Source organism: Gadus chalcogrammus, chromosome 16 (assembly GCF_026213295.1).
Source record: "Gadus chalcogrammus isolate NIFS_2021 chromosome 16, NIFS_Gcha_1.0, whole genome shotgun sequence".
Lineage (NCBI taxonomy): Eukaryota > Metazoa > Chordata > Actinopteri > Gadiformes > Gadidae > Gadus > Gadus chalcogrammus.
In genome coordinates, this window is record NC_079427.1 from 18,405,919 (window position 1) to 18,433,418 (window position 27,500).

The window sequence follows — 27,500 nt, forward strand, 5'->3', positions numbered from 1 at the left end:
TTCTCTTCTTCTTTAATTTATTCTTTCATCCATTAATCTATTTCTGTCATCAAGCACTCTGGATCTGTCTTGCGTTGTCTCTTTCTAACTAACTTTGCTTTGCTATAACTCTGGCTCTCTCTCACTCTCTATCTCTCTAGTTGCCTCTCTCACTCTGTCCCTCTCTCTCTCTCTCTCTCTCTCTCTCTCTCTCTCTCTCTCTCTCTCTCTCTCTCTCTCTCTCTCTCTCTCTCTCTCTCTCTCTCTATTCTGTTTTCTCTCTCTCCTTCTGTCTCTTCTCACTCTGTCTGTCTTTCACTCTGTATCTGTATCTGGTATCTTTTTTTTCTCTAACTGTATCCCTCTCTTATTGTCTGTGTCTCTCAATATCTCTCCCTGCTGTCTCTCTCTCACAGTCTCTCCCTCAACCTGTCTCTCTCTCTGTCTCTCCCTGCTGTCTCTCGCTCACAGTCTCTCCCTCACGCTTTCTCTCTCCCGCCATCTCTCTTGGATTCACCTTTGCCGTCGTTCCTCACCTCTGTGGAACAATTACCTCACCAGTCTTGCCTGCGTGTCATTCTCAATCTCTCTCTCTCTCTCTCCCTCTCTCCCTCACCCTCTTCTCTCTCTCTCTCCCTCTTCTTCATTTATCATTTTTATTCTGTCAGTCAATCAAACACCACAAACACACAAACACAGTTTGTTTATAGCATTCTCCTCATATCAAGTTTTATAGGTTCAATTAGTATTTTTTTCTCTAAGCTTTCCCCCTTTCATTCTCTCACTCAGTCCATCATGCTCCATGCATTAAAATAAGGGTTTAAAACCTGTCAAAAGACGGATTCAGATCACTTTTGTACACACATCCAACCCTTAACCAATGTGGAAGTGTGCTTCAGCCTCATGCGCTCTTCAAGATAAATACATCAAATACTGCTGAATTCAGCTGTGCAAAGTTGTGTTTCACATGGTGAGCAGATAAATAAAGGACTCATATTATATTATATTCACATAAATCAGGGGTGTAGACACAATTTGGGGTATAACCTTAGGAGAGAAGCGTTCATGGAAACATTAATATGAAGAAGTATCTGCTAATGGTATATGCTTTGATTTGAGCAACCTTCGAAGCACCTCCAGCTTTCAGAATCAAATAGGCTAGATTTGCTTAAAGAATGGGCCTACATTTAAATGGTGGAACACACACAGGTGGAAAGCAAACAAAAGCGTCTCTCGGTTGCTAAACAACAAAAAAATGTCCATTAGGAGCCATTCGTAACATCACTCAAGGCTGACGGAGTGTGTGACAAATACAAAAGGATGCAGAGCAGGGAGAGGGAAACGCAATGGGAAGCGATTCTAGCAGGGGTCAAAACACGATCAAGGAGGGAGGATTATTGAACTGGAATTGAGGTCGTTGACGATGATTAATGATCATCCAATTAGAAAAAGAAAAAAAAAATTAATTCAAACTTGATCAAAAAGTGTCTGTGTTTGGTGAAAGGCTGGTTTATAATATACAAACAAACATAAAACCTTGCACAAAGCACTCGCCGAAATGCTCATGTAACCCCGATTTGATGCCATGCCTATAACACAATCTGACCTCACACTGAACTATTTATTCAAAAGGTGTGGCTGTGTGAATTCTCTCCATGCATGCATACTTAATATGCATAGTGTTACACATTCGCACACATGTGACTGTGTGTTACATTTACCCCTCAATGGGTTTTAAACGGCAGCGGTGCATCTCTGGGCCAAAGTGGAACCGTCCCAGGCAAGGCTATTCCACATCCATCAAAGGCAGCAGAGGCGAAGGCTCATACAAGACTGCATTAGAGTCCTGCAGGAGAACACGACCAGAACCCACCGTCGCGTGGTGTAAAAGCAGCCAGCCAGGCTCCATCACACCCTGGTCGGGGCCAACAGACAGAGCACTCCGAGTCAATATTTTTTCAATGGAATCTGTCTTATAAATTGGAAAACACTGCTAAGCGATTATAAACGGTAAAGAGTTTGGAGCAAGAATGTGTGGCCTGATGTGTGTGAGTGTGTGTGTGTGTGTGTGTGTGTGTGTGTGTGTGTGTGTGTGTGTGTGTGTGTGTGTGTGTGTGTGTGTGTGTGTGTGTGTGTGTGTGTGTGTGTGTGTGTGTGTGTGTGTGTGTGTGTTGGTGTGACTATGTGAACGATGAAATGGGTGGTGGGCGTCCATGGCCGTGCACACACTCAGTGTGTATGTTAAATATTAATTTCCATTCAACTAATTATTCGTATGAGGCTGCATGCGTGTGTGTGTGTGTGTGTAAGTTTGAATGAGAGACAGAGAGACTTTGCAAAAACAACACCTGCATCTGTTGCCATGGTAGAACAGAGACCACCTTACTACCGAGAGCTTCCCAGGTTAGCCGTTAACATCCATGTTAATGCCTGATGCAGTGCTGTATTTAGTTTTGCAGAAAAGTGCTGCTCATTCACTGAGACATCAACCCTCTCACGCGTTCACAGGCGGGGGTGTGGCGAGTGGGCGGTGCTGAACACCACTAAGATCTGCATGTCAAGCATCTCCAACACACAACCCATTACAGTTTCTGTGCACATGGCCACTTTGATGGGAAGCATGCCATAAGGGCGCACCAAGCTTCTGGTAACACGGAGAGACACACACGCACTCATATACACACACACACACACACACACACACACACACACACACACACACACGCACACACACGCACACACACACACACACACACACACACACACACACACACACACACACACGCACACACACGCACACACACACACACACACACACACACACACACACACACACACACACACACACACACACACACACTGTGTTGCCGTGGGCGAGCGTATCCTGACACTCATACTGAATCACCCTTTCGCCCCGGCAGCAGCAGCTTCGTTCTCAAGTGGCATTGCGTTTCCAAGGTTACCTTGTGGAAACTCGACCCACTACAAATAAAAACGAAGAGCGTCACGCAGACAAAAAAAATCTGCATTACTAAGCCAATATAATGTAGTTATTATAGTGAATATTAATATTTCAGCACAAGAGGATAAGAGAAGATGATGGTCAAGGAAATGAATAAGCATTCATCAGACACCTCCTTCCTGCTGGTCCCACTTTGTTCCTGTCATATATTCAGGCTCCATCGTTTATTAGAATGTGTGCTATTGAGTCAACCAATACAGGTGGAATCAATTGTGTTATTAAGCATTTTAAACACACAATTACAACAGATGATTGGTATTCATTGAGTAAAGTGTGTTTTTAATCCCAATTTCAATACCTTTTTGATGGTGCAATCTTGTCGAATCAACTGGCAATCTGGTAGTGTTATTGATGAGTAATATTGGGTATATATTATATGCGCTTGTCTATTGAGACCAGCAGCATTAAGTTAGTTTAATTTCTGCAGACTTTAATAACCATGGTGACTCAGAGTCAAAACATAAAAATAATTAAGTACTTTAAAACCTTTCAGTTTTTTTTAAAGCAATATAACTCTTGTCACGCAGCACATTGTGTGCATGTGTGTGTGGTAGCAACATATGTTCGGCGCATGCAGGCGTGTATGCATGGCTTTGGCTGACGAGTGACAGCAGCTGGGAGGCTCATCATGTGAGGAGGAGATTGCTCCACACTGCTGGGAGTGCTGATGGTGTGCGTGCAGAGAGAAGCACTGGGAACACACAGAGAGAGGCCAAAGCCTGGTGGAGAAATATACTATATATCAAAGCCCAGACATATCAGAACTTCTACACAAATAGGTAATAGGTGTAGCCATGACTACTACCTATAAACTCTGTTCATCTGTGTAATTCTGTTTAGACATTTATTGTTTGCCGTACAAGGACATTTAATGGAATCGGTCATGTTATTGGCCTGGTTCATAAGAAGGGATAAGAAACACTTTAAACTTGGGTGCAATCAATGTAAAAGGGGCTGATAAAGGAAGGAGACAAATCACATTCAGGTGCACACTAATGTAATCTTAGAGAATATATTTGTACTACCAAAGTACTCAAACAACCGACATTGTACGCTGCATATCTTCCCCTACAAAGTGTTCTTAATGTTATATGTAGCTTTACAACCGAGACAAGAATATGAATAAAAAATTGAAGATATTACCATTTTCTATTACATTATAGATTCAACCAGATTGTACCAGAAGAAATGTTATTAGTTATTTGGTGTTAACAAATTCACATATACAATTTTAAAGTATTGTTGAGCCTCATAACATTATGAATCAAGATTCAATTGATGAATGTAAAACACATATGAACCACTTCTGTTTGATGATACTAGCCCTGTGCCACAGCGGTGATGCCACACGTTGACATACAAGCACTGACCCAGACGCTGGACGACCGCTGGACAACAACACAGACCTTCAAATGGTGGGCGTCTGATGCTAAACGACAGCACTGGTGGCATCTAAACACACACATCAGCGCGTTCTTTAAATACCACAGGAATATCAGTAATTGCAGCGTTGGATGTTGACTCACAGCCTAAACTACTGGTATCCATTTTCTTAGCGTTCTATAAACACGTGGTAATATATATATCCCAACATTGCCATTCTAATTGATTATTTTCTTGCCTGAATGCACAACACGGCGTGGTGCAAGCGTTGGATCCCTTGGCTCTATAGAATAACAGTCTGTGTGAATCAAAATGACACCCAGTTGCTGAGGCGGATTGAAATGCTAATGCCCCTAGCATTCCCCAGCATTGTTTATACTGTACTGTGGCCAACACACGAGTAGCACAGCAACATATAAGGGTATCATGGCACCTTAATATGTATAATCCGCCATCTTTGTGCAAAGACAGGATCTCAGTATTCAGGAGATCCAGTGACCGAGTGCTGGACAATGTGTGTAAAACAAAGTGTTGCATGTCAGTGCTCTCGTTATGCAAAATATTTATGGAGGGGTGAATGTCAACAGCATGTAATGTGTAGATATTCTGGGGGCGCACAGCATTTTAGGATATGATACATGTATCTACAGAAGGGGGTTTTGCCAAATGGGTGACTTTAGCACATTGTTCTGTAGGTTATAGATGAGGATAAGTGGAGTTCAGCAGCTCATACCTCATATCATAGCATAATCACACACCATGACTATATACAGCAGCTATGAACATATATATATACCAGGATACACACACACACACACACACACACACACACACACACACACACACACACACACACACACACACACACACACACACACACACACACACACACACACACAAACACACACACATCAAGGCACGTTGACCATTATGCATCTATATTTAAATATCACATAAATCACCATATTCACCGTGAACATTACCACATAGTGTTAGCGTTCAACATATAACACACTAAAAAGAACCCCTGGTCTAATGTACACATACAAACATACATACACACAAAAATACAAATACACAAACACACACACACACAAACACAAACACATACACTCACACACACATAGGAATTCGATATGAAAATGTCTGAGCAAGCAGATTCTTGTTTTATGGAGTCTAATCCGCTCAATAAATCAATCAACTATATAGGCTGACAGTTACCAATTAATCAGCAATAATGCATGCCCCATACCATCAGCATATCTCCACACACACACACACACACGCACACACACACACACACGCACACGCACACGCACACACACACACACGCACACACACACACACACACACACACACACACACACACACACACACACACACACACACACACACACACACACACATACACACACACACACACCCACACACACACACACACACACACACACACACACACACACACACACACACACACACACACACACACACACACAGAAGTAGCTGAATATAAATCATACAAACACACACAAAGGCATTAAGTTGAGTAGATCAAACAAATGTACCAAAGCAGTCCCAGACTGATTACGGACACCCAAAAGCAACACGGCGGATGGGACAATGTGGGCAGGACCGAACGCTCTGTTGGGTTCAGAATAACATGCTATTAGCGAGGACGCTCTGCTCTGAGAAACAACAAGCGTCGGCAGCAGCTAATAATTATGTGGCCGTGTCACATTGTTATTATGCTGCACACTGTGAAAGTAGTCCCAAAATTATCCCTTTGGCCCAGTTGAAGGATTACAATTTATGGAGTCATCAACCATAGCATAATGATAGTTAACTCCAGCATATACAGTATATATATATATATGCTCGGCAGTTAACTATATATGTAGTGTAGTACTGTAGTAGTAGTATGTAGTATATATTAGTGGCCCTGCTGAGTCTGCAGGTAATAATGCTGCCTAAAAGCAACATGGATCATTACAAGATACTTACTGCGCACTGCTGGTTGACTAGAAACATTATTCAACTAAACAAACATAGAGGTTTAAAAGACTAGCTTAACGATAAAGAAGCGGTCAGCAAATTGTAGCTGTTTAACACACACACACCGTATAAACTGTTGATGGAGACTAGAGTGATCAATGAGGGGGAGAGAGAGAGAGAGAGAGACGAACACACACACTCTCACGCACACAAACACACACACACTCACGCGCAGAAAAAACACACACAGTTGGGGACTATGAGGCTCAGTCAGGACCTTGTACTAACACATGACTCATCAATTTAACATCACACACATTACATATTCACTCATGATATAAAAGAGATCAGAAGTCAAGGTGAGCAAGTGAAGATGAAAGGGGATCCAGACACCAGAGCAGGAGGAAGAACGGTCCCGTAGGGTCTACCTGCATGTGACCCGATGTGGAGGAAGGAGTGTGTCGTCAGCTGTTTGGTGTGGGGGGGGGGGGGGCTACGGGCGCCGTGGACACAGCAGCCTCAGCCCCAAACATTCTCTCTGCATTATTTACAGGAAAGCTATGGCTGCCCGGCCATGCAAAGCCATGCAGGAGACTCACTCGGCCACCCTCCCTACCCTACCACACACTCATGCACAAATGCACACACCCACACACCCACGCACGTCTTTCACTTTCCCTGCCATGGTTTTCAGCTTATTTCACGGCATACATGAAAGAGTGACAGGCCAGGGAGTTCCTGACAAAAGGGAAAGACATTTTTTGTTTATTTTAATTATGATTGAATAAACGTATTAGGATGAAATAAAATCGAAAGGAAAAAAAATGGAAAAAGAGTCAAGTAGACAGAAAGAACGAAAGGAATGTTGGATCAAAGGAAGGCATTCCGTCCACCGGGAAGAATCTGATCCCTAATTCATGATGGCTGGAGTAGCGACAACACTGCCTGCTAAGGATTTATTACACGCCAATAGTGTGTGTGTGTGTGTGTGTATGTGTGTGTGTGTGTGTGTGTGTGTGTGTGTGTGTGTGTGTGTGTGTGTGTGTGTGTGTGTGTGTGTGTGTGTGTGTGTGTGTGTGTGTGTTTGTGTGTGTGTGTATGTCCACACAGAAACAAAAAAACACAACTTCAGCACTGTATGGTGTGTATGTATTTATTAAGGACAAACACATACATTAATATCTATGCATATACACACGCTTATGTGCCAAATTATGGTTATGAACACCTCATACATACTGTACACTGAAGTAGGGTTAGTCACCCAATGCTGAATTTCATCCCATTCTCACCAAAGTCTTGGTCCTGTGAAACTCCTAGGCCAGGTGTGTGAGTCTCTGTGGCTACCATGAATGCAAAGACAATATTAGGTCAGGAGAGGAGTGTGATGAAGTGGGGTTTGTTTAAAATGTGCCTTTCAGTGTAAAAAGTGAACTACAGTAACTGTAACCAATATTTCATTACGACCCCAGTTTCGGCATCGCTGACAGGTTGTAGATCTACTGTGTCAACATTCCACAATCAAAAAGTCAACAATATATCAGATCACCGACCTCCTATCAAATCACTGACACATCATATCCCTGATGTATCAAATCACTGACATATCATATCCCTGATACGTCAAATCACTGACATATTAGATCTCTGACATATCAGACAGGGAAATCAAGACATCTGGAACACATTGCCTCAATATTGTTAATATATGAAGGGACAAAGGCTGCTCCCCTCTTCATCAACACAGACACTCGTATCAACAGCCAGCAGAGCAACAGGGGGCCAGATCAAGGGGAAGAGGAGGGGATGTGAAGAGGGGGGGTGCGTTCAAGAGCAAACTGAAGGACTTGAAGGCTTAGAGTCTCCAAACGCCTTAATAAGCAAAAGGGCTAGGGTATTTCAATGCAGATGCATGCAGAGATAATGAGACGATTCCCCACAAGGAAATATTCCGCTAACACAAGGGCCTCTAAAACAAACACCGCTAACACAAACAACGCTAACACAAACACCGCTAACAGAAACGCTGCTTACACAAGCACCTCTCAAATGTCGCTAACATTAGGCGCGTTCCGACTGAGGGATTTCTTGGAAAGTGGCTCAGTGTTTTGGCTACACCCACTCATTGAGTTCCCCTCGGCGTCCGTTCCCATACGGGAACCTTGGTAGCGGCTACCCAACGGAGGTTAAACTGGACGTAATTAGTTCTGTGACACTTTTTGTTTTACGTGATTATTTATTTTTCGTCTGCTTGTCTCCGTCTGTTCTGCTTATTTAAAAAAAATGGCGCTGTTTATATGTTGTAGCTGTGTCGAGTTCTAATCATGTCATATTGTACTTACGTCATATCCCGCCTCAACCGTATCAAATCAGGGTAGACTAATTAGGATCGGCGAAGCTGCGACTCAGATGGCGCCAATACAACTCTGAGGCAGGTTCTACCTGAGCAGCTAACTGAGCCGCCAAACTGTGAAGTTGGGCGGATCCTCTCTCCCAAGCCCCCCCCATAGCGGCTCACTAGAGGGGAAAAGTTCCTCAGTCGGACCCGCCTATTAATGTTGCAAACAGTGCTAATTGGTGAATTATACATTTTCCTGCTGACAGAGGGACACGGTGAGCCAGTTTGTAGTAGTTGTCCCTGAGGTGCCATAGGAACCGTGTTTCCCTGGCTACCTCCGGATATTTGCCGCATAAGTTTAACACAAATGCCACAAACTCCAAAACCGCAAACGAAAAATGGCGCAGGGTCAAATAGGAGAATATACACGTAGCTAGCAAGTCTCTCTCTTTGCCTTCATTTCCATAGTGACTTTAGATTGAAGTCCAAGTAGGAATAGGATGTTTTATTTATCGCAGTTACATCTCATACATACATTTGGTTCTTTGAAGAGGAAGCCTAGAGCAATCTAAAGAAACAACAACTCCCCAGCCTCTGCAGCTAAAAGACTGTGTGCTCCTGTCAACATGTTTGCAAACCTTTTCAGAAGCCATTTACAGCAAGTCAGCTCTGATGTCATGGAAAGAAATCAAACCTGTCTAAGGAGCGAGCTCTCTAATTTTCTCCCACACTATAGGATTGATTACCTATCCATGTAATCAACCTTGATCCATCTCTAAGTTCATCTCTCTCTCTCTCTCTCTCTCTTCTTGCTGTTAGACCTCCCTCGCTCACCCATTCACCCATCTCACCCTTTCCGCTCTGGTTTTTCCTTCCCGGCTGTCCACATGGCTCATGGGGGGGGGGGTGTGTGTGTGTGTGTGTGTGTGTGTGTGTGTGTGTGTGTGTGTGTGTGTGTGTTTATATCTGCATGTGTGTTCTACGTGTAGTGTGTGCAGTGTGCAGGCGGGGGTCTCCTAATCCCATTGCGGTGTGTGTGAGGGATGGAGGGAGATGCAGACAGAGAGCACCCTGATAGATGAGAAGCTGAGAGAACCACTTCTCCCCTCTCAAGGCTTCCTTCATCTTCGGGACACTCGTTGGCTGTTGAAACACACTTTGTATTGACTCGGGGTCTCCTGGGTGGATGGGTTGTTGTCCAGAAAAGGGCTTTTATTTTTTGCAGGTTGTGGATGCTGTGTCACTCCCCTGGGCCTGAATTTAAGCCTAGTACAACCAGAGACGACTACATGGACTACATACACAACACTGTCGCACACACACAAACACATATTCAACAGACACATATACTTACAGATTCATTTTAGAATTTGTAATTTTGCATACGCTTGAACTGTCGCTGACATTGGTTTTGTGTGTGTGTGCAAACGTGTGTGTGTGTTTGTGTGCGAGTGTGTAATAAATTGAATACACTGCCTCAGGGAACAAACCCTGCCACATTATTTGGGAATATCATTAAAGTTATTATTATTCTCAGTTATTATTATTCTCTCTCTCTCACAATCGTATACACACACTCTCTCTCTCTCTCTCTCTCTCTCTCTCTCTCTCTCTCTCTCTCTCTCTCTCTCTCTCTCTCTCTCTCTCTCTCTCTCTCTCTCTCTCTCTCTCTCTCTCTCTCTCTCTCTCTCTCTCTCTCTCTCTCTCTTTCTCATTCTATCCCTCTCTCTCTCTCCCCCCTGGGAGTTATTAAATGTGTCTCACTTCAGGTGAACAAGCGGGTCAGGAAGGCAAAGGTTCAGGTACTGGGTAGAGCCCATACTTTCATCGGCATTTAACCCAATAGAAAAGGGACAGATAGCTGATCAATGTTTTAAAGGTTTCCTACAGCAAATTTACTTCACAACATGCAACATTCAAGAAATTTTAAAATATATTTTTTCAATTAAGAAAAAGACAATTTCTGGTACAAAGAAATTTAAATTATTTCGAAATTGGATAACAATGAAACTAGAAAATGCCTTTCCTGCAGAAAATGCGGTGAGTGCTGTAGTGCAAATGAGGTTGAAAATATGTTTGAATAAAAACACATCGTTTAAGACGTAAAGAAATGTTAAATGGCTTAAATCAAGTGAGGAATTTGAACAAAAGTTCAAAAGTCTAAATGGAGTAAACAATGTCAACATGCACACCATTCAAGAAAATGTAAATGGTTGGACAACAAATAAAATGAAAGTTTAATGAAAAGTGCAAGCATTGCTAAAAATGCAGAAATGTAAAATGAATTGAACTGAAGAATCTGAAAGGTATTGCCCTGCTTTGCTGAAAAATGTGAAAGGTCAAATGTATTGCAGTGCACTGCTGAAAAACCTGGAAGCTGAAATCAAAATCTGCAAGTGCTGAAATAATAATAGTAGTAGTAACTGAAGTAGTAGTAGTAGTAGTAGCTGAAGTAGTGGTAGTAGTACCTGAAGTAGTAGAAGTAGTAGTAGTAGTAGTAGTAGTAGTAGTCGCTGAAGTAGTAGTAGTACCTTTAGGGTTAGGGTTAGTAATAGTGGATCTGGCTTCACAAAGAATAAACTTTATGAAAGGTGTGGTATTGATTGGTGTTTGTAGAAGGAATTATATTAATTCCGTTTCAGTTTTTTTTAAACCAGCCGAAATTGTATGTACTCGCCGAATGCTAATTTTTCCAGCCTAACGTGATTAAAAGTATTCCAATTCCAAGCTAATCTGAACATTTTAAAATTTGAATGGAGTCTCTAAGCGATAAATTGTGGAAGGAGATAGGTCCCAAAGTTTGTAAAGAATAATAAAGAAGAAAGAAAGAAAGAATAAAACTTAAGAAGAACAATAGTTGAGCGCTGTATGCAGCACTCAACTAAATATGTATTTGATGGATTACAACGTAGAAAGATCATGAGAAAGAGACAAAGACATAGAGAAGCAGAAAGGAGAAATGCAGTCCAATGCCAAAAGGCAAATGTGGGAACATTATCTTAGCTTTGGATTGCCTACATTGATCTTAAAGTCAAGATATATCTCCAGAAATAAACAGATGAACTATAAATATATGAACTCTCCCTATAGCCTCTCACAAAAGCAGCCCAAATGACAATTTATTAATAATTTTTCTTAGATTTTAAGCATCTTGCTTTGATCCCCAAATTCTAATTTTTCTAGCAGGCAGTAGACCGTTTTGTTTTCATTACTCAACAATGATATCCCTGTCTTTGTTCTCTGTGTACACCAGACCTTATTCATTGTACATGTCATGTACAACACAATTAAGACAGAGTAAGCCCCCCCAAAACAATCAACGTGATGGAGTGATCAGTCTATAGTTCAAAGACCTCTACAGACTCTTTAAAGAGCGTTGAGTCCAGTTGATCTGGGGAAACATGCCATTATCCCAACAAGGTGATGCTTGACCACCAATCAGCCAGAGCTCAGCAGCCGCTGACCGTAGCATCTTAGCGCTAACCTAACGATCACATGTTGGACACAGTCAAGGCATAGGCGCCAGCCATCGCTAGCCCTCTTATGAGGCCCAGTTAACTTACTGGAATTTATGCTAATGTTAAATTAAGAGAATAAGATGGCATGGATAACTTTATAAGCTTAAGTGCTGCGCACATAAAAGTGTATCATTATGTATATTATCATGATCACTGTAGCCCTCCGTTCGGAGTTAACAACGTTAATCGGTTCCATTAGAAATGGGCTATTAACCACACAGCTCCTCTTGTTTCATCTCAAGTGCATTAACCTCTGTCTTGCTTGGGTAGCTTTAGCCTAATGCCCAAAGCAACCGGAACTCCTAATGTAGAGAGAAGAACTTCATATATGGTATATTTTGTTTTCATGATAATTTACCCTACTTTGATTATTCTTTTAGGCACTGGTGTTGGCATTTACTCCTCCATATTTAATAACTTTATTGTTTTTATTTTTATGTTGGCACAAGAATCTCCTTTGGGATAAATAAAGTCATATTTCTTCTTATCTTATCTTTTTCACGGATATGAGCTGGTTCACACAAAGTAATATTCTCCCCATCTCTCTCCCTCTTTCCACCTCATCTGAACCGTGCCACTGTAGCATCTGTGCTCTCAATCTGTGCACCACATTCAATGTTAGTTTTTGCTTTCTGCTCTCCGTCGCTTGGTTTCAACCACTCACTTATCTTAATGTCTCCAGGCAACAGTGGCCTGTCTGGGCGGAACGCTGAGAGAACACCAAATAAGCAAAGACGGGGCTACTCCCTGGCAGAACGAGCTTCCAACCGCCACCCCGGCACTTTGTTTCATTAAAAGAAGAAAGATGTGAGTGGGAGACTGCCGGCAGACATGGCTGCCCAATCTGAAAAGGAGCCAGACCGATCACGTCAGCGGTGGAAGTAGCCCGGACAAATTAGATGAAGGGGAACATCAAAACTGCGCTAGGAAGGAGTCGACGCATGCCGAGAAAGTTCCCGCAGAGAAGATCGTCGCTAGACAACATCTCCGACATCGCTGCATCTCCAGGCCTTAGCGGAAAGGCTGGCTAAAAGAAAAACGAACTAAAAAGTAGGTAAAATCTACTTTTTGAGATGACATCTGTTGATCAGTTTGAAGTCATTGGCACCCCTTACCCCCTTCTCCGCACCCCCACCCGACTCTGTCTCCAGAAGACCAGCTCCCTGGTGTCCCAGATGAATCCAGTAGCAGTCTCTTGTGTTCAACATTATTTTTCTGCAGTGTGCAATTGAGACTCTAACTCAAAAGAACCAAAGGAGCATCAGGCAAAGTTCCCCCAACAGGTTCTTCAGTGTCCCTTGCAGAGAAAAAAACTCATAACCATATTCTAATGGATGAAGCCGACGTGTCATGTAGTCTGCGTCCTGTTCGACCCTCGAATCCAGAATTGACAGTTGATCCGATGGTCTCTCAGTCATTCCCCTTATGGAGGACAACTGGCATAGGCCACCTGGCTGCTATGCATTTTTTTAATGGGTTCATTACACACATGGGGACAAGTATCAAATGTTGTCCAATGAAAAAAGGAACAGGGATTGGATGTCAAGGGACAGTAACGATACTTAATTATGCATACGGCTCTTTTCAGGACACCCAAAGGCAAAGTGATGTCTGAGAGGGTGCCAGACTGCCAAAGTGAGCACTACTTGTTATTCTGACCACAGTTTAGCTTGATAGGCCATAGTGATTTAGCATTCATGGACTTCACTCTGCATTATTCTATTACAAAATTGTATCATGTTCTTCACTGCTTTCACATTTTTATATTTTCTCTACCTATTGGAGTTAATTAGGTAGCGCCATTTGTGACATCGAAATAATTCAGACACAAGTCAATCCTTCCCTCAAAAGGACTTCCCGGCAACAAATCACACAATGATTCACAGACATACATGATCCCTGTGTTTTGTTAGTGAATTTTCATAACAATTTCAACGGACCAGTGAGCAATAGGTTTTTGAGAACTCTCAAATCATCTTTTATTTCCTCAAGGAAGGTGAATATGTTTTATCTTCCTTCTGTACTTTTCAAAAAGGCTTAAAAACTAGCATGAAGTGATTCTGTTATTTTTGCAGACTCAATATGTAAGAGGTTAATTGCACACAGGCATAAACCCACAAACACATATACTCATATATGGGTTTGTGGGTTTACGCCTGTGTGCACTTAACCTCTTAAATATTGAGTGATGGCCCTACAGAACCAAGGACATGATTGCTTGGCACGTCACCATGGAAACAAGCCAAGGTAATTTTCTGGGAAGGGTCATGCTCTGCCAGCGCTAGGGCTGATTGGCAGCGGACCCGGCACAGAGTAACTTTTGTTGTCTGTTGTTTGTTTTCAGTAGCGAATTTATCTTTATACTTTCATCCATTTTTGACATTTATGGTATTTCTTTGTTCGGTTTCTCCTTAAATACACACTCAGCTTCCGAGGCCCACAAACCCTCAGGAGCTACATACACACCAAGTGTAACCAGCGAACAGCTCCTACAAAAGGTGTATAGAAATAAAGATGCCGAAAAGTGTTTCAACGTCAAGTTCGCCCTTTTCCGCTAGTATCTCTTTATTCATTTACCTCTCTCAAGTTCTCCTCTCACACCTCTTGTTAGAGTGTGGGGCCATGTCTTAATGATGGTGAGGGCCAACACTCTCACTCTAACTTAAGAGGAGTAAGAGGGGAAACCTCATGCAGGAAAAGGCTCTTAACATCTTAACATCTTAACATCACACACATACACTCTCAGTACGTTTACATGCACAGCTGAATCCAATTAAAGCCATAGTTTGACTATGCTCCTCAATCGGACAACTGCAATTGTCCGAGGATACACGGCGGTGAGAAAATCGATTCATTGGCCGAAGCATTTCATACCCCGGTACGATAGTTGGCGCTTTGCCCAATTCAACAGTGGTAATAGAGCCACTGGTTGACCTCTTTACGTCACTAGCAACAACAAACTCAGGCGGCCGCAGCAATCGAGAAAGATGTTTTCAGAAAAGAGCTGTCAGTTGACTTCGGGTCCATGTCATTGTTCCGACCTCTCGGTCGTATGCGGAAGTTCCTTTAGGCAAGGCAAGGCAAGGCAAGGCAACTTTATTTATATAGCACTTTTCATACACAAGGCAGACTCAAAGTGCTTCACATATAAACATTGTCATACAATAAAATAAAATAATAATAGATAAGTAAAAGAAAAACATATGCAAAAAAATGGGTAAATTAAAAAGGCATTTTAGTCAACATAGCACAAACAAAAAACTCTAGCGATTCATGTAACCTCACCAGTGAATTCAATACAAATACGGTTTCACTCCTTGTCTGAAGTTGTAAAACAAAACCCCTGAGCAGACCAAACGTCTTAAGTTATATTCAGGACACGTATCAACATTGACAAACTAGCAAAGATGAACAAATCACTTGACAATTTATATTCTAGGAATCTAACCCAGATTCTAGGAATCGAACCCAGATTCTAGGAATCTAACCCAGATACACCTATTCTAGGAATCAAACCCGGATTCTAGGAATTTAACCCAGATACACCTATTCTAGGAATCTAACCCAGACTCTAGGAATTTAACCCAGATACACCTATTCTAGGAATCTAACCCAGACTCTAGGAATTTAACCCAGATACACCTATTCTAGGAATCTAACCCAGACTCTAGGAATCTAACCCAGATTCACCTATTCTAGGAATCTAACCCAGACTCTAGGAATTTAACCCAGATTCACCTATTCTAGGAATCTAACCCAGACTCTAGGAATCTAACCCAGATTCTAGGAATCTAACCCAGATACACGTGTCTTTCCCAGTCATACAGCGTATATTCAGTGATTATTGAGCTCTTAAACACTAATACAGGTTCTCACTTCGTCAAGCTCTTAATGACACAACTTCATTACTCAGCAAATGTAGTGCAGCCTAATAGTAAAACAAATAATAATAATCACAGTTATGTGTGTGTAGATTATTTTAAGATTATTAAAATAAAAAATAGAGGCAAAGTTAAATAGAAAGTTAAAAAGGCTTTTTAGTAGTAAAATTTAAAGTGAGTTAAAAAGGCATTTTAGTAAAATAAAGCTAAAGTATTTAAGATTTAGCAGAAAGCTAAAGCAAACATAAAAGTCTTCAATCTTGTTTTGAAGGTGCTCAGAGTTGGGGCAAGTCTTAAATCCTCAGGGAGTTTATTCCAGCTATTTGTTGCATAGTAACTAAATCCTGCTTTCCCATGTTTCGTGTTTACTCGGGGGATAATTAACAGATTGGTCTCAGAAGATCTTAGTGTTCTAGAAGGCTTATGTAGTGGAAGCATATCAGTTAAATATTTTGGGCCTAAACCATGTAGGGATTTATAGGTTAGCAACATGATTTTAAAATCAATTCTCGGACCTACAGGAAGCCAATGTAACGATTTAAGAATTGGTGTAATATGTTCAAATTTTTTGGTCTTTGTTAATACTCTAGCAGCAGCATTCTGAACAAGCTGAAGCTTCCTTAGAGTTTGTTTTGGGAGACCTGTAAGGAGACCATTGCAGTAATCAAGCTTACTAGTGATAAAGGCATGTACAAGTTTTTGTAAGTCTTCTGTGGACATGAGCCCTCTAAGTCTTGCTACATTTTTAAGGTGATAATATGCAGATTTTGTAACTGATTTGATGTGACTTTCGAAATGTAAATCAGAATCCATGATAACCCCTAGGTTTCTGGCTTTGATTGAGGTTTTCAGGGACAGAGAGTGAAGGTGTTGGGTTACTTTAAGCCTTTCCGTTTTAGCACCAAATACAATTATCTCTGTTTTATCCTCATTTAGCTGAAGGAAATTTCGGCACATCCAGTCTTTCACTTGCTCAATGCACTGGCACAGCAGATCTATGGGCCGATAGTCATTTGGTGATAGCGATACATAGATTTGCGTGTCATCAGCATAGCAATGATGGTCAATATTGTTATTATGCATGATTTGCCCTAGTGGGAGCATGTAGATGTTGAATAAAGAGGGTCCTAAGATCGAACCTTGTGGGACTCCACACATCACGTTGGTTGATTCTGATACAAAGTCGCCGATGGAAACAAAGTAGTTCCTATTTTGTAGGTAGGATCTGAACCAATTTAAGACTGTGCCTGAAAGCCCCACCCAGTTTTCTAACCTGTCCAAAAGTATTGTATGGTCTACAGTGTCGAATGCAGCACTGAGGTCTAGTAGCATTAGTATTGAGGTTTTTCCAGAGTCTGTGTTAAGACGGATGTCGTTTACAACTTTAATGAGGGCGGTCTCAGTGCTGTGCAGGGGTCGAAATCCTGATTGGAAGGAGTCATAACAACCAGTTGATGCCAGGAAGTGATTAAGTTGCTGGAGGACAACTTTCTCAATGATTTTACTTATGAAGGGCAGATTTGATATTGGTCTGTAGTTGTTAATAATAGAGGTATCTAGGCTCCGCTTTTTTAAAAGGGGTTTAATAACTGCAGTTTTCAGGGCTTTTGGGAAGTTGCCTGACTGGAGAGAGTTGTTAACTATCTGCAATATGTCTATTGCTAGGCAGTCAAAAACATTCTTAAAGAGGTTGGTAGGTAAAGAATCAAGGCAACAGGTGGATGGCTTTAGTTGTGTAACAGTTTCCACAAGAGTTTTAGAGTCAATAACATTAAAGCATGCCATCCCTGCCACGTTACTTTTGCCTGAACAGGGTGGTAGTCCAACATTTTTGTTTGAAGTGGAGATATTGATGGCGCGTCTGATGCCTTCAATTTTATCAGTATAAAAAGCTGCAAACTCATTGCATTTCTGCGTGGAATGGAGATCAGGTGGAATTTGTGTTGGGGGGTTGGTCAGTCTGTCAACAGTTGCAAATAGGGTTTTTGCATTATTATTATTGGATTTAATGATATTGGAGAAAAATGTTTCTCTAGCACTTTTTAAGTCTGAATTGTAGGCACGGAGGCTCTCTTTGTAGATATCATGGTGAATTTGAAGTTTTGTTTTACGCCAGATGCGTTCAACCTTCCTGCATTCTTTTTTCTGTGCTGTTACAGAGGCAGCTTTTCTCCAGGGTGCCTTTTGCTTTCCAGAAATCGTTTTAACCTTATAAGGTGCAATGACATCCATGATTTTCAAAATTTTCAAATTAAAGTTTTCTACAAGATCATCAGCAGAACATGGGTTGAGAGGTGGTAGTAAGGAGATGGCCTTTCTAAAAAGTACATACGATTCTTCATTGATATACCGTTTTTTGACAGTATTTGATTTTGTCTGTATGTCGGGAATAAACGATATATTAAAGAAAACACAAAAGTGGTCAGACAAGGAAGGATCAGTCACAGAGAGATCAGAAACATTGAGGCCCTTTGTGATAACCAGGTCTAGAGTGTGGCCCTTACAATGAGTAGTCTCTTTCACATGTTGGGACAGTTCAAATGTGTCCAAAATGGTAAAAAGTTTTTTTGCACACTTGTCATTCAAATCATCAGTATGAAAATTGAAGTCACCAGTTATAACTAGACAGTCAAAGTCTGTGGAGATGCTAGACAATAATTCTGTGAATTCATCGAAAAAATTTGCAGAGTATGTGGGTGGCCTGTAAATAATTAATAGGAGAACTCTGGGGGAGCATTTCAATACAGCACAAAGGTATTCGAATGATGGAAAATCACCAAATAACATCTGTTTCCCCTGAAAATCATTTTTAAATATAACAGCAACCCCTCCACCTCTTTTTCCAGATCTACATGCATCAAAAAAGTTATAGTTGGGAGGAGCTGTCTCTATCAGAACGGTTGCACTGTTATTTTGTTCCAGCCATGTTTCAGTTAAAACATAAAATCCAGTTTAGAGGTGGTAATAAAATCATTAACTAAAAATGATTTGTTATTAAGAGACCTAACATTAAGTAGACCCATCTTGATGGTGTTGTTGATAGGCTTTAAGGTTGTTTTTGGTTTGGAGGAAATATGCATGAGATTTGTGAGGTTAGCAGTGTGTCTACGTTTCCCTTTGTTTACTCTCTTAGTGGTTACAGCAGGAATGCAAAAGTTGCCATGTTTTGACATAGGCAACCTTGGGTTCAGCAGATTATGCGAAACGTCCTTTATACTTTGTCTACGGCTGAACCCTTTTTTGTCTCAGTAATACTCAGGACTACTATCAGTACAGGGGGCGGGGGGCTGGGGCGCCCTCCGCTTTGGTGTTATCAGCCTGTGGGAATGACCTGGCGATGCTATCATTGACACAGATGCAAGTTTGATGCCTACATATTCCTGTTTCTTAAATTCAGCTGGAAAATCGCAAAGGGAGGAGACAGTGGAGCTGGAGTTGTTGTGGCTATGGGAGAGATGAGGAGGGGGGTGGCCGTTCCTCGCCAAGCCAGCATCAGCGATGGGGGAGGGCACGGTGTCCATGGTGTCGGGCAGGCTGTTGTCTCTCTTCAAGGTCTTTGGTCTGTAATGCAGAGGAGGGGGGAGGCCGTTCCTCGTCAAGCCAGCATCAGCGATTGGGGAAGGCACAGTGTTGATGGTGTCGGGCGGGCTGTTGTCTCTCTTCAAGGTCTGTGGGCTGTCTGCTATCTGTGTGTCAGATAGTGGCAGAGTAGATGTGTGGGGGAGGCTGTAGTCTCGCTTCTTCTCAACCTGTGCTCTGATTGCGGCCTGTGCGTCAGACCATGGCAAGATTGTGGCCTGTGCGTAAAGCGAGAAGAGAAGATTGTCCCTCAACAGTTTTGAGCCTAACCTGTTTGGGTGTAGGCCATCTGCTCTGAAAAGATATTTGCGCCCCCAGAATAAGTTGAAATTGTCAATAAAGCCCCTTCCTCTTTCATTGCAGACTCTGGAAAGCCATGTATTCAGTGCAAGTAGACGACTGAATCTGTTTATTCCCCTGTCAACTGATGGTATGGGTCCACTGATGAATGAGTTGATGTGTATTTTGTCCAGTGTATCCAATAGATCAGTGTAATCCCTCTTCAGAAGTTCTGACTGTTCTCTTTGAACATCATTAAATCCTGCATGCACAATAATCTGTGAGATTTTGGGGTTCTCCAATATGACTTTGGCTAGTTTATGGTTGATATCACTAACAATTCCATTTGGGAAGAAGCATGTTTTGATCTTCTTACCGGTTATATCCTTGATGGTTGAGTCTCCTATAATCAGAGTGTCTGGTTCATCTGCTTCCTCTGAGATGGGCCCTTGTTGGACGGTGGCAGACACACGCGCAGCCCGCCTCCGTGGCGACTGGTTGTTCCATGTCTGTCCGTACCGTCTGTCCGGACACATTTCAGGGGTCAGGGGTGCACAGGTGGCCGAGGCATGCGCAGCTCGCCTCCATGGCGACTGGTTCATGTTCCGTCTCTGTCCGCACTGTCCGTCCGGACGCATCTCGGGGCTCAGGGGTGCATGGGTGGCAGGCTCGTTCGTGGACTCTTGAAGTGGCCGGAACCGGTTCTTCAGTGGCAGGGTTAATTTCAGTGACGGGCTAATCCGGCTGATAACTTTAGCTTTGGGTAGTTTAGCATTTGGCGTTGAGTGATCTTGTTGATTCACTTTGGTATGTTGTTTTGGCTTAGCGCCGACTCTGTGCCAGTGAAACGCAGCTGGAACTGTCTCTCTCTTGTCCAGCTTCGGGAAGGATACAGTGTAGCTTTGATCATCTTGCTGTATCTGAGTGAGCTCAGCAAACTCACCCATCGGCACTGTATCCTGTAGGGGTCCTTTGCATTTTTCTAATGCTGCTAGTCTCGTTTCAATTAAAGCCACCCTCTGTTGCATTTTGGTGCAGTCTGTGCATTTCCCAGTCTCCGTGCCTGAGATATCCGAGTACAGAGGCATGTTGGCGATAGGAAAGTCCAAGGCTTTTTCTGCGGTCTGATCCGGGAGTAAAAAGTGCCAAAATGTATTGTTGAATCGAGCGATGGAGGACGACGAAAACAAACTATATACTGTTAGGTATTATGATCATGAAATAAAATAAGATAAAGTAGATCTAAATGATGAATTAAGTAGTTTTTTCCAATGCCTAGCGGAGCTTCGGGAAACATGACCTCTCTCTACGAAGCTACTATACGACATCTTTACCCCAATTCCTTCTCCTCCTTGGCCGAGATAACCCCCACTACGAGTTTACTTGTTGCTGATGAATCAGTTGGAGAGTCAGAGACCCGACGCACTTCCCTTCAGGGCCGATGTTCTCTCGGGGGTAACACCCTTCACTTTGACCGGCAGTGGATCTGCTTACAGGTCTGAATGAAGCGGCCACCGATTATTGACAGGCTGGGTAATTCATTCGTAGTTCCACTGACTTAACAGTACACGTTTACACCGACACAACCGGACTCGTTCATTCACTGAACTGACGTGCGCAATCGCTCGCTCTCCTCGCTCATCCACTCACTCGCTGAAGTCACTGACACACACACTGCCATTCTCGTGCACACACATACGCTACTCTCGTAAGTAACAAGAGCATAGTGTGTACTGAATTCATGTTGATGTTGATGATGATACACTTCTTATAGGGGGTAGCTACATTGGCACGACACTGGCTTTCTCAATCTTCTTCACCACCTTGTAAATAAATCGCTGTTTTCTCTTTTTCCAACGGCGACAGCAACACGACTATCGTCTCTTTATACTTTCGGCTCACGGCCCCCGGGAAAAATCTCGAAAAATCAGCATGCGCAGAATGCATTATCCGATTCCAATCCGATTGACCGGATTAGAATCGGATAATGCACGCTTAATTAGACTATCAATCGAATAATCTAGGGGTCTTAATTCAACTATGAGTAACTTGATTTGATTCGACTTTAGTCCAACTAAGGTGTATACATGCACCTTAATATTCCAATCATAGTCAGATTAAGCCTATAATTCATCTTCAATGTCATGTAAATGCACTGACTGACACACACACACACTGCATGTAAGTACTTAGAAATATTGTCACGTGTTTGTGTATGTTTGTCTGTTGAAAACCGTGAACACATAAAGGTTTGATACGAACCAACCATAGCAGCAAAGAAAAGCCTCCATCCTTCCTTCATTTATTATAATCTCTCTTAAGTCTGCTGTAGCCTACTGCATACCTGCAATTCTCTCCCCTCCCCCCCTTTCTATCTGTCACTCTCTCTCTCTAGCGGACTGATGTACCTCATGTGTGCTTCATGTGTCTCTGCAGAGATTGTGCGAGCCATGACCTATGTGATCAACCAGGGCATGGCCATGTACTGGGGCACCTCCCGGTGGACTGCTATGGAGATCATGGTGAGTGGAGACTCCCTCTCTCTCTCTCTCTCTCTCTCTCTCTCTCTCTCTCTCTCTCCCTCCCTCCCTCTCTCCCCCCCCTCCTCCCAGAAGTGGAGGCATGAATGAAGAAGAAGAAGCAGGAAGGACACACTGACTGCAAGGCGTTCTTCAGGGATGGAGGGTGATCACGCAGGCATTGATCACCGTATTTCACCTGCTGCCGCCCAGTGATAATGGGCAGTATAAATAATCCTGGCCGGACCTAGGGACCGTGCGTGAGGTGACAGCATAGATGAGCCTGCAAGGCATCCACCACCACGCGGGAGCGGGTTCAAGGGGGAATCTCACAGCATCCCATCCGGGAGAAGGTATTGATTAACGGCTGTGATTTAGTGAGACGCTTGGCTGAGGGAGGAGTGGGGATGATCTGTTTAATGAACTCTCAGTACGTGCATCAGTACACTAGTCATGGGATGGAGGCGCGGGTTTGATTAACCAGTGTAGAAGGAACCCATCGCTTGCTTTATTGAATACCTTTCTGCAAGGGTTGCAATAATGACCGAGCGGACATAACCCCACACATAAAATCGTTGAGGAACCCATTTCTACCTGAGAAGATGGGTGTATGAGTGGTAGAGTATTATTTGTTATCTAAGAAAAAATAGCATTTTATTGTTGATGGCTGCCTATTTCTTTTGTCATTATTTAATAAAAAAAAAAGCAGCTAGCCATTCAATTTGCGTGAATTCTGGATTCAAGACTTTAACAAAGCGCAGGATGTGAGATGGGGAAAATGCTCTTTATCACGGGACCATCCCTCCCAGGACTTTAGCGTTGAGGGAAAGTTAACTTTTCCTCTGTCGTCTTTTCTTACATAAGCAAGACCTTTAAGAATAAGATCCTCTGGGATGTTATTGAGCTTTCTATTAGTAGACAATAAACTGTCTACAAGTCTGTGATGTGTACTACCTCATTGTTCCGCCTTCAGCGTAACCCTATGGCAGCGCTTTAAAACAAGACCTCACTGTCAACGTAGTCATAATTTGAGATTAATTATTAACGCTCTGACCTCTCCCTGATCTCCCTGCTGGCTCGGGAGCGACGACATGAAATAATGAAACCACAAAAAAAGATGACACCATGGTAACCAAAGAACGCTCTAGACTAGACAAAAGGAGAGAGAGAGAGAGAGAGAGAGAGAGAGAGAGAGAGAGAGAGAGAGAGAGAGAGAGAGAGAGAGAGAGAGAGAGAGAGAGAGAGAGAGAGAGAGATGGAGAGAGATATCCTAATCTGTGTGTTGAAAAGTAACTTTCCCTTTTTCACTTGTTCATTCTCTCTCATTTATCTCTAACTCCTTCTCCTTTTCTTTCTTGCTCTTGTGACCCTAATCCTTATAGAGGGAAGGCAGGAAACTGCAGCCCCTATTCAAGTCATGTTCGCCATCTACCACCTTACTGAACATTTAATGACAAATGTGCAGATGGAATGCATGATATAACCATCCTATAGGAGACCTGTGTGTGTGCATATGTGTTTGTGTATGTGTGTCTGGGGGGGGGGGTTGTGTGTGTGTGTGTGTGTGTGTGTGTGTGTGTGTGTGTGTGTGTGTGTGTGTGTGTGTGTGTGTGTGTGTGTGTGTGTGTGTGTGTGTGTGTGTGTGTGTGTGTGTGTGTGTGTGCGTGCGTGTGTGTGCGTGCGTGTGTGTGTGTGTGTGCATGCATGTGATTGTGGGATTTATGTCCACACGCACACCTCTATTGAGGCTGAGTAATATGACAAAAGCTTCAGGGGCCTTGGCTTGGAATCAAATCAAGATTTTTTGCATATAGATATGTTTGTGTGTATAAGTTGCAATCACTTCCATTGTTGCAGTAGTAACCTAGCATTGAAGACAAGGACAGGTGAAGATTGTCTGTTTCAAACCTATTGTATTATTATAGAAACCCTATCTTCCACCGCAGGTTGAAAACTTGTGTTCACACCGCATCTTGGTGAATGAAACATTAAATATATAGAAGAAAAAAAAGAGGGATTTCTTTTGTTACTATATTGTAGCACTTAAGCTTTACTTATTTTATCATTGTTCTATGTGCTCAGATGATTCTCTCACTTTGTGGGTTAAATTGTCATTGTTTGTACTTACTTTAAGATACTAAATAATACTAAATAAATGTTATGTAAGGTAATGCAAAAACATTTATTAATCAATAACTGGAAACAAGCCCACTCTCCGCTTGTCGATTCATCCGTCTCCCTTCCACAAATCAAACAAATGCATGGGTCCACACCGATGGAGGCACAAGAGAAGCCATAGTGCTCACACACATGCACCGCTTTCAGGGGTTCTCAAAGTTTGGACAGCTGAGGGCCAATTTAGGAACCCAAATTTTGACTGAGGGCCGCCAAAGAAAAAAATCAGCCGGGTAACGCTATCACCATCCCAGTGGTGAAAAAAACCAATGCACCGTGGACCTCTTGGAGTGAGGTCAAGTGAGGTCTAGATCACGAAACTGAGGTTCATCCTTTCAAAGTAATGAACAGTCGGATTAAAACGAACAAATGTAACAGGATTGAATTGAAAGCTAGAGAAGGTCGACTTTCCTCTTCAATTATTATTATATTGATTATATTGATATAATAATAATACAAATAAAAAATTAAATCCTTTTTTTTTTTTTACTTAAATCTGTATGTCATTGCGGGCCGCCAGGAACGTTCCTGCGGGCCGCCATTGGCTTGCGGGCCGCACTTTGAGAACCCAGGGTGAACCAAAACCAAACTCAGTCATCTGTGAGTTACACTGGAGTCCTGGCGTGAGTCAAGATGCCAGCACAGCAGTCTTCATATCCAAGCCTCAGCAGATGTGTGAGAAGCAGCCAGACAGTGTGGGTGTGCGTGTGTGTGTGTGTGTGCGTGTGTGTGTGTGTGTGTGTGTGTGTGTGTGTGTGTGTGTGTGTGTGTGTGTGTGTGTGGTGTGTGTGTGTGTGTGTGTGTGTGTGTGTATGTGTGTGTGTGTGTGTGTGTGTGTGTGTGTGTGTGTGTGTGTGTGTGTGTGTGTGTACACGCACACACACACACACACACATACACACACACAAACACACACATCCCAACACACACAGTAGGGCAGGAGACAGGAAGGCATAAGTGGACAGAAAACAAAGAGAGGTACGCTCGTGAAGACAGAGAAGGAAACAAAGGAAGTGCGGACTATTTTAGTCAATGACGAATGTGTGTATGCGTGAATAAAGATAACGAAGGAAGGAGAAACGAAAGAGAAAGAGAGAGAAAGATATTAAAGAGACAGCAAGAAGAAAGCAGTAGATTTTTCAAGAGATGGAACTAAGAAGAGAACTGCAAAATTAAGTAGTAGGAAAAATGTATAATCTTTCGAGGTGGTTATATTCACTGTATTAAATTTAAGTCATGGAGAGTAGGCGGAGACTCGACCCATATTGACTGTAATGCCCCTAGGGTCTTGCAATTAACTGCCTCATGTATCATCATTCTAACCTCTTCTAGCACAGCTCAATGTGAAAGGAGGAGAAGTAACAATTTTGCAATTATTTCATGAAGGAAATTAAGCAGAGACAACTAACTGGCATTTAGGGTTCGAAAATAAAAAAAATTGCTGACACAGAATATGAAGTCATTCTTCTATTCTGACAATGTTCACATTTTAATCGACCACAATCTAAAGGAATACCATAAAACAAAAGGGTCCAAAACCCCCAAGCAGAGCTTGAGACTACATATTAGCAAGGTATGTTTAAATCTGCCCAGGATGGACTATGAAAGGCATCTGCATCTGCTGGACCCAAACACATGCAGACCGATAGCGGGACCCTGAGCTCAACATTTCACAGAGTGCACGTGTACACTGTTTTACACGTGCACCAAGCCAACCCATAAATACTCAAGTCTCAAAGACATTTCTGCACAAACCAAAGAAAATCAATCAAGTAGGTAAACACACATACACACACCTTAGCATAAAGACATGCATGAGGATACACACACACGCGCACACACACACAAACACACACACACACACACACATACATACACACACACACACACACATACGCACACACACACCTGTACTTCATGCCAGTGTGTTTGCCCGTGGACTCCTTGAGGGAGATGTGGTTCCTGGGAGTGAAGGAGCCGAAGCTGCGGGCGATGATGGCCACCGTGCGGAACTTGGCCCGCGCCTGGTTGACCACATTGGGGCTGGTGGCACTCTGCTTGCTGTGGTCCCCGTTGCCCCTCTTCAGGTGGTGGTCCGTGCAGGCGATGGACACCTGCATGGCTGCAGGCTGATCCCCAGGGAAGTCCCCAGGTGGGAAGAATTAAATGTATAAGTAAGCCACCGTACAGATGGCAAGCGACGGACTGTCAGACAAGGAGAGAGGAGGGGTAAGCACCTTGGTTTAACAAGTGACTGAAAGAGAGTGAGGGAGAGAAAGGACGTCACAAGTCTCCAAGCTAGTATCCCTCCTGGGCATGTCGGGATAAAGTAAAAATAAAGAAAAGTGCCTTCACTTTTTCCTGCGTTAGACGAGAGGCTGTCGAGGTTTGGCCCCGGTCTCCGAATGCGGTGGTCCCGTCACTGCTCACACACGTTGCGACCGTGTGCTCTCTGTCGTGCCCGGACCTTTCCCGGTGTATTTCCGTTCCCTCTCCTCCTCTCACCACGTCGTCCTCCTCGTCGCAGCAGGAGGCAGGAGATCTTCCAAAGGTCAGTTTATCGAGCGCCTGTGGAGAAGACGAGACTCCTCCTCCTTCCTCCAGTACGAGAGCTCCTGATAATCTTCGTGCCAACTCGCTCTCTTCCCCGTCGGACCCCCTGCGGCGCCCCCTCCCATGGACTGCTGTTCCTCTTCCTGCGTCCTGTCTCTGGCGTGCCAGGGCGCGCGGTGTGGCGGGGGGGGCGGGGGGGGGGGGGGGGGGGGTGGGGGGAGGGGGTGAGGAGGTGGGGGATGTATGGATTATCCGTGCCGGCGCGGGGTGGTCCGGGGGGAT

General features: G+C 43.1%; 1 protein-coding gene across 4 annotated transcripts in view; it reads right to left on the reverse strand.

Moving 5' to 3' along the window:
• kcnab1a (potassium voltage-gated channel subfamily A regulatory beta subunit 1a) overlaps window positions 1-27,500 on the reverse strand; it is an 81,952-nt gene that overhangs the window by 30,409 nt on the left and 24,043 nt on the right. Inside the window, exons 1-2 of one of the 4 annotated variants that reach the window (XM_056610745.1) lie at window positions 27,021-27,248; window positions 26,574-26,794 (exon numbers count right to left, since the gene is read on the reverse strand). The exons of 2 other annotated variants lie outside the window; for them this stretch is intronic. In XM_056610745.1, the coding sequence (XP_056466720.1) occupies window positions 26,574-26,785 (212 nt within the window). In that variant the 5' untranslated portion in view covers window positions 26,786-26,794; window positions 27,021-27,248. Of the gene's footprint in view, window positions 1-26,573; window positions 26,795-26,902; window positions 27,249-27,500 lie in introns of those variants that run through there. One more of the 4 variants, XM_056610744.1, reaches the window with a different exon arrangement.